This window comes from Marmota marmota, unplaced genomic scaffold, assembly GCF_001458135.2.
Source record: "Marmota marmota marmota unplaced genomic scaffold, marMar, whole genome shotgun sequence".
NCBI classification, from domain to species: Eukaryota; Metazoa; Chordata; class Mammalia; order Rodentia; family Sciuridae; genus Marmota; species Marmota marmota.
Window position 1 is genome coordinate 801,691 of NW_025999874.1, and position 8,717 is coordinate 810,407.

General features: G+C 35.0%; 1 protein-coding gene across 9 annotated transcripts in view; it reads right to left on the reverse strand.

Moving 5' to 3' along the window:
- Nucleotides 1-939: 939 nt before the first annotated feature.
- Nucleotides 940-8,717, reverse strand: part of Cdc27 (cell division cycle 27) — a 59,419-nt gene continuing 51,641 nt past the window's right edge. For 6 of the 9 annotated variants that reach the window (XM_015507186.2, XM_015507185.2, XM_015507184.2 and 3 more), the window contains 3 exons: nucleotides 7,793-7,867; nucleotides 6,891-7,047; nucleotides 940-3,945 (listed from right to left, as the gene is read on the reverse strand). In XM_015507186.2, the coding sequence (XP_015362672.1) occupies nucleotides 3,863-3,945; nucleotides 6,891-7,047; nucleotides 7,793-7,867 (315 nt within the window). In that variant the 3' untranslated portion in view covers nucleotides 940-3,862. The remainder of the gene's footprint in view (nucleotides 3,946-6,890; nucleotides 7,048-7,792; nucleotides 7,868-8,717) is intronic. The other 3 variants (XM_048786509.1, XM_048786520.1, XM_048786515.1) reach the window with 1 other exon arrangement.

Sequence of the window (8,717 nt, forward strand, 5' to 3'; positions counted from 1 at the left end):
AGAGTTAATGTTAGACAGAATTTGAATCATCCAGAGGAAGTCCTAGTTTTGAACATACACTAAATGTAGAAGTACCCAGCTGTCATTTAATAGTTGAGTCTCAGCTTTCTTTTTCGTAAAGTGTAATAATACCTACCTTACCAGATTGTTTGATGGAAAATCTGTCCACAAAGCAAGTAACACAGCACCCAGAACAATGTCATTAAACATACCTATTTAACAAAGTTTGCACTTAAAGAAAAATAAAATCTATATGGAACATTCACAAACCATTGATTAGCAGGCAAACCAGCCAAAAAAAAATCCCATGTCTAAGCTTCTATTTATCCTTGGTTAGCTGACAATAAATGGCAGGTTCTAGGGAAGATTATGAAGTCTGAGTTGTTTCTTGGATCTGTTTGGTTCATTACTGTGTTTCTCTCTTGTCCTTTCTCCACATCTGAATAAAAGCCTTCAGTTATTCCCTAAGATACTAAAATAAATAAATAAAATTTCAAACTAGAGTAAAACAGTAAAACTTAGTTTACATATTTTACTTCTTCTAGATCCTGATTTTTTTTAAAGTGGAGTTTAAATGGAACAAAAAAGTTTTTAGAGGAATTTCAGAAATCACATGATCAAAGAATAAGCAGTTGACTTGCAAAGTTGCAGCTGCTGGTAAGGAGGTTCTATAGTTTGAAAAAAAAATATTCTAAAAATTACCATTGTTTTTTGTCATAATATTTATTTTAAATTCCAAATAATGCTAAGAAGGGTATGAACTTTAAAAAATATATTCATATAGTAAAAGAGAACGTAAGTAAAAAATAAAAATTAGAGAAACACTGCCCTAGACTTCTGTAAAACATAAAACTAATATTTCATCACTATTCTGCTGTGTCTTACTATAAAAATACAGATGGCACAGCTCTTATATAGCTTTAACAACTTGATTATAAATTGCTTTCAAAAGTAATTTATTTGGATTTTCCATATCCTTTAATGAACTGCAAATATATTAACAGAAAAGACCTTTCCCCCCCAAGACTGTACAATTTCTGAAATAAGTCAGGAAAAGCAAAAAGAAGACAGAATTACATTGTTTCAATGCAAATAGAACACACACATCACACCCACACTTGCATTTTCCCAGGTTTTCACAAAGAAAACAGGTCAACATATTTCTCAGTGAAGACCCACACTATACTCTGGCTAATCAGAGACTCTGAAACTGTTTTCTTCCAAAAGAGTATTTTTAATAGACTAAATACTGGTTTATCACTGAGTTTTTGTTTAAGGTACAACAGCAGCATGGTTCAAACGTTACTTGCAGTTTTTGGAAAAAAAATAAAAACTTTTAAAGTAATGAAATACAGAAAAAGCAGGGACCACCTTTCATTATTTGAGTACCATTGCTCATTTGAAAAAAATATTCAACCTTCTAAAATTCCAGAGTAGCAAGCATTTCCATGGGGAAAAAAATCCGATGCTACAACATAACTTGTGAACAAAAGTGTGTGCATAATGTGTGAGAAAAGCATAAACAGAAAAAAGGATGTCAAAGTACTTAGTATTTTTAATTTCCTTCAAAGTAAGTTCTGAAATTGATAGCAAACATTTTGCTGGGCCAAAATGTTTTCTTCTTCTGGTTGTATGATCCCCATTCTATGGGAAGTGAGAGAGAAAGGAAGGAAGGAAGGAAAAGAGCAAGAAACAGTTACTAGGTAGGAAATAAGGCTTTGAATACCAAAATTACTTTAAAAGTAAGCATAAAGAAAAATAAAATCAGGTCACATGTGGACTGAAAGTGTCCCTCAGCCAGCTATTGCCATGGCATGCCTTCCACAGCTACCCTTTCATTCTTCATCTGAAAATCAGTACCAGAGAGTCTCTATGTCCCAGTACATAAATTCCTACTACAAAAAGATTATATTTCAGCAAGTTATGTTCTGAGCTTAGCTTTCTCCAGGCTTTCTAACTTAGAACTTACATTGAAGCCTTCTATAAAATTCTACATTTAATACTATTATATAGCTGGCTTATGATTTGCCAATAAAAAGAAAAAGAATCTAAAATTAAACATTACAAAACTAATAGATAATAAAATAAAATATTTGTTAGAATCCAAGTGCTAGCCTTTGGGAATTTTTAATGATATTCATTTATTCCCAACCTTTCCTTTTCCTTTTAAATTACTTTTTTTAGACAGCACATATAGATTTAGGTAGGAAATTTTTTTAAATGCTTCTCTCGCGCCTAAAACCTAATCCAAGATTTTTGACTTGAATTAATTTATAATGGTATCTAATGCATGTTTGGTGAGATTAATAGTATATGACAGAAAATTACTGAGTTTACAAGCTAAAATTATTTTCACATATTTTGTAATCCACCTTATTTTCACAGCTTGACTAACAAATACAGGTAACCAGTAAGTAAGTTTGTCCTTCATCAAATAATCCAAAATAATAACTGTAGGCCTGTCATTTATAAGAAACTATAATTTGTTATATTCTGACATTGGCACTAAATAAAATGTTAACAACTAAAGCTTCCCTAAAAATTTCAATACATTACAATAAAGGAGATACACAATTTAAGATTGTTTAAATCTGTTACTGTGAAATTCCAATAATTCCCATTTTATATGCATAATTAGATCTTTAAAATTGTGGCCATTTCCCAAAGACACAAACCTATGTTATGACGAACTCAGGAGAGATCCTGTCTCCTTCATCAGAATTTTGTTCCCCTGAACTAAAAAGTTCCAATATTCTAAACCCAATTGCTCTTAGTAAAAAGTTTTGGTGACTCATATTACCAAAAATAATCTGAAGCAGAGAGCTAAAAAGAATGGAAATGACTTCAACAAAGGTAACCACACATTCTTGCACTCTGCTTAAACACTTAGAAAAGTCAAAGGGACACTGTCTTGAACAAATGTATATTCAAGGTTATGGTACAATTATGATTGTATTAAGGCTTTCACTATCATGATCTCTTAAAGTCTGTCTTTAGTGTTCTTATATTGATTCTCATGGTGAACTTAAGTGGTCATTAAGGGCCTTGTTTTGGCTTTTCAGTGGGGAACCACTCTACCATCTCTGAATGTTAAAGGTGATCCCACAGAGCTCAAAGAGATGAGGCAATATGGTAAGGACCAATTTTAAAGTTTGCAATACTAAGACAACAATTATCAACACTTTGAAGCAAGATGAATAAATTAAAATTCTTGGTTAGACATTAAAGCATTCTTGCCAAGAATAAGTGTACATTGTATGGAGGGATATTTGATTCCTACATACCAGTCCCAATATGCCCATTATATTTGTTCATAGGAGACACTGCAAGTTTAAGGTAATTTACATTCCTTGGCAATCAAGTTACTCTGTTATAGGCAATGTCTTTTATTGTTCCATCTGGCACTTGCTAACACCATTCTTGAAGAACCTAGAAATGAAGGTCAGTCACTGTTTATCAGGAACAGAACCAAATAAAAACAAATTTTTGGAAAAACGACCAAGAAATTCTGGTTCATCACTATTTTCCATATCTAATGGTTCCTTCAAGATAAAACATAACTCTTCCTTCCATGATAGCTTTGCAACTAAGGGAGATTGAAGAAAAAAGAAAAGAAAGTTCCCCACCTACCCCCCCCTAAATTGTCATTCATACTGGTAAAAGAGCCAGTCTTCTTAGCAGCTAAATATTGCACTGCCTTTCATTCTGTATACAGTCAGGGTCCAATGAAAGTGGCACACTCATGGTATAAATGATGGATGATGACAATGCCGGCTCAAGAGTGAAGACTCAGTATACGGAGGGACAATAAACATGTCAGCACTGGTCACACATCCAATTGTAAAAGTCTGAGTTCCAGAAGTTAAAATTCATCACTTTCAGCTGCATGAAGTTGTGTGTCATCTGCATCGGTCATGCTGCTCTCCTGGGATTCATCAGTTCCCACTTTAAAAATAAAACGAAAGTCTACAGTAAGATATCTGACAAATATAGCTTATTGATTCATGAAAACAAGTAAGGAAAATTGCATTATATTTAGAGATGAGACCCTAAATAAAGAACATTAAAAATCCTAATATCCTTTAATAAAATGTAATTCAAGTTTCTTATTTTAGGACTGGGGTTGTGGCTCAGTGGTAGTGCACTTGCCTGGCATGTGTGAGACACTGGGTTCGATTCTCAGCATCACATATAAATAAAGGTCTATCAACAACTAAAAAAAAAAAAAGTTCCTTACTTTATAACATGTGTGATATTTATTTGGTGCATTTAACCTTTAAGTATTTAAAAATGCCTCTCCCTAATTGATTACTTATTCCTGCCCTCAGAATTAGAAATAGTTCTCTGAGAAATGCAAATCAAAACTACATTGAGATTTCATCTCACTCTAGTCAGAATGGCAATGATCAAGAGTACAAGTAACAATAAATGTTGGTGAGGACATGGGGAGAAAGGTATACAGGTAAAAAGGATGTGGGACTGAAAATTGGTATAACCACTCTGGAAAGCAGTATGGAGATTCCTCAGAAAACTTGGATTGGAATCACCATTTGACCCAGCTTTTCTACTCCTCAGCATATAACCAAAGGACTTAAAACATACTATACTACAGCTGGGCTCAGTGTCGAACACAATCCCAGCAGCTTGGGAGGCTGAGGCAGGAGGACTGCGAGTTCAAAGCCATCCTCAGCAATTTAGTGGGGCCCCAAGCAACTCAGTGAGACCCTGTCTCTAAATAAAATATAAAAAGGGCTGGGGATATGGCTCAGTGGTTAAGTGCCCCTGAGTTCAATCCTCGGTAACAACAACAACAAAATCAGCATACTATAGTAACATGGCCACATCAATGTTTATAGCAGCTCAATTCTTAACAGCTAATCTAAAACCAACCCAGGTGCCCTAAACAGATGAACGGATCGAGAAAATGTGGTAAATAAATACAACAGAATATTCCCAGCCATAAAGAATAAAATTATGGCAAATAAAAACAAATTTTTGGAAAAACTGGAGTCTATCATGCTAAGTGAAATAAGCCAATCCCAAAAAACCAAAGGCTGAATGTTCTAATATGCTAATGCTAACACACAATAAGGGAGGGGAATAGGGAGGGAAGAATAGAAGTTCACTGGATTAGACAAAGGGGAATGAAGGGAAGGGAGGTAGCATGGAATAGGAAAGACAGTAGAATGAGTCAGATATAACTTTCCTATGTTCATATATGAATACAAGACTAGTACAACTCCACATCATGTTCAACCACAAGAATGGGAAGTTATACTCCATGTATGAAATTATGTCAAAATACATTTCTACTGTCATATATATCTTTTTTTTTTTAATTTTTTTTTTTTTTTAATTTTTTTAGTATTTGGCGGACACAACATCTTTGTCTGTATGTGGTGCTGAGGATCGAACCCGGGCCGCACGCATGCCAGGCGAGCGCGCTACCGCTTGAGCCACATCCCCAGCCCCGTCATATATATCTTAAAAAAAAAATTGAAAAAAAAAAAAAGTTCTCTGAGCCACTATTAAAAAAAAACAAAAAAACAAAAAAACAACAACAACAACAAACAAACAAACAAAAAAAACTATCGTTTTCTCCCTATCTCTAATCAGTCACTCCACTTAGAGGATAATCCTTACTAGTCCACAGAAATACAGATTATAACCTTCAGATTGAAAGTGTTATTGGGGGGAGTGCTTGCCTAGCATGCGTGAGGCAATGGGCTCCATCCTCAGCAGCACATAAGTATAAAATAAAGGTATTGTGTCCACCTATAACCAAAAAAATAAACTTAAAAAAAGTGCTATTGGGATTATAGGACTTATAATTAAGCATATATTTGGGTTTTCCAGAGCTACATAGAATTTGAATAGCCACTACTATAGCTCTGTCAATACTTTAAAATGTTAACAATTTATTATTCATTCACTTTGCACTTAAAATGTTTTAAAATATATTTTCACATTTACTTGTTTATCATTCTCTCTTCTCACTACATTCCTTTTCTGGGGCGGGGGGAGTGCAGGAATTGGACTCTGGAACTTAACCACTGGGCAAAATCCCCAGCCCTTTAAAAAAACCATCTTTTTTTTTGGGGGGGGGCTGTTGCTGGGGAATGAACCCATGGCCTTATGCATTACAGGCAAGCACTCTACCAACTGAGCTATATTCCCAGCCCTAAAAATTTTTTAAAAATTTGAGACAGGGTCCCACAAAGTTGCTTAGGGCCTTGTAAAGTTGCTGAGGCTTGCTTTGAACCTGCAATCCTCCTGCTTCAGCCTCCCAAGCTGCTACGATTATAGGCCAACCCCCCCTTTTTTTAATTATCAGCGGACACAACATCTTTGTTTGTATGTGGTGCTGAGGATCAAACCCGGGCCGCACGCATGCCAGGCGAGCGCGCTACCACTTGAGCCACATCCCCAGCCCCTAGGCCAACCCTTTTTATGTTTTATTTTGAGAGAGGATCTCACTAAGTAGCTTAGGGCCCTGCTAAACTCCTGAAGTTGACCTCAAAGTTGTGATCTTCCTGCCACAGCCTTCTAAGCCACTGGGATTACAGGCATGTGGCACCACACTTGGCCCTCCACTACATTCATATAAAGCAGATAAGGCAATACTAGATAAATATCCAAATATAAATTGAGGTCCAGGTTTAAAAAAAAATCAGCAATAGATTTGTTATTACACAGTAAACTAGATCCAGAACTGAAATTTATTATCTGATATCATATGCACTTTGGTATTCTATCACCCTATTCAATTTCTCTAAAATTCCATTTTGTATAAAGAAAATACCAGAGTTAGAAAAATAAAAAAGCAGCCCATAAATTCTTACATAAAAGGTAGCTTTATGAATATTCAAAATTCTATGTATGATACTCACTGATCTGTTCTTCTTGGGTTATTGGCTCCTCATCATCTGGAAGGTAGCGCTTATCAATTGCCTCTTTAATCTGGTTATTGGCTCCTTTAGGATCTAAATCCATAGCCCAAGAGAAATTCATCAGGGCGAGGTGCGTTTGACCTAACTTCTTGTAAACCTAAAAATAAACAGCAGCACTACATTTTTCATTAAGTTGTAAGCTTTGACTATAAAATCCCAAACATTTATAATATAAATTAGGCTTTTGATTTATGTGCTCTAAATCCATTCTCATGGGAAGGGCATCTTCATCCTATAAAGTCAGACAAGCTCTTGAGTTCCTTTATAATAGAATTCCTTCCTTTAATCTTTCAGGTAGTGACTTTCCAATAAACCTTATTCTGGAACACTGACAATGGGAAGAAATGGACTACACAAGCGACTTGATTAACATTCACTTATACTGATTTTAAATGGAGTTTCATCAACTCTTAACACCTGTCCATGGCACCCAGACACTCAAACCAGTTGGCATCTGGTGGCCCAATCTATAAAATTCAGGCCTTGGGAATCAAGACAACACAGTGCCACTGAGTTCTTCTTCTGAGGGATTTGTAAGTATTTTATTATTGATAACTGGACAGTTTTCCATGTGGTAGTTTAGGTTATGAGCTCATTACTGATCTCGGGCTATAAGTTCTTAACTACTAGTACCATAGGTTAGAATTATGGTGTTCTTGCTCTTTCATTAGGACATTATCCTCTTAAATGCTAAAACTATACCCATTATCCCCAGAGCACTTAGTTCACAGCTCTCGTTGAATTTTCTCAATAGATGTTATACAATAAGCATTACATTTATTTTTCAGAAGTTAATATTTGTTATGAAAATCACTGTGTATGACCATAACCCCAGTCTTTACCTTTCCTATTAAGAAGTAAACGAGGGATTCTTTGGGAACAATTTGTTTCAATTCTTCAAGTTCTTGCAAAGCAGACTGAAAAATGTAAAGAAGAACCTTAGCGTGATAAAATTTTACAAAACTGTGATCAAATATTTTTGTTAGATTTTCCAAATCATTTTAATAAAAGCTTACTAGGTCTTAATCAATGTACTTCCATATTGCATTAATTCATGCTATGAAAATAAAATGCACAAAGAAATGTCAGACATTCACCAGAGTACACTGAACATACATGAGTGCACACACCTCTTTGAAAGGTAGAGGTGGTGACAAATCTTGATTTTATCACTATTTTAGTTAAAAATAACAATAATCTCATATTATCTGTGGAAGTGTATTAAAGTGTTTTGAAAACTAGGCTGCAGAACACAAATTAAGTCTCAAGTTCTCTCTGGACCTTCTCCCTAATGGAAGTGCTAAGCTTTGAATACCAACCGCCTATTGAAGTTTGAACCTCTAAACTGAGTTAAAACTAGTTATCTTTTGACCCCTGGTAAAGGATTGGGGAGATGAGAGCAAATATAGAAGAAAGAATCAGATTTGTACTTAAAGGGGAGATATTATCATTTAAAGTAAAACTGGCTTCCCAAATGAGATGCCATCCCATTTCTTTAACCTTCTGAAAGGACAAAAATAAAAATAAATATAATCTGGTGTTACATAAAGTTAGCAAGTAAGGGGAAACAAGTATTGTAATCACTGAAGATGTAAGTGCACATCTTACATGTATACAATTACATCTTTACTGAAAATTGATTTCACATTTTTAGTGAAATGGGAGGCTGAGGTAAGAGGATCGCAGGTTTGAGGCTAATCTTGACAACTCAGTAAGACCCTGTCTCAAAATAAAAATTAAAATGGGGTGGGGGGCTAGGGGGCTGGG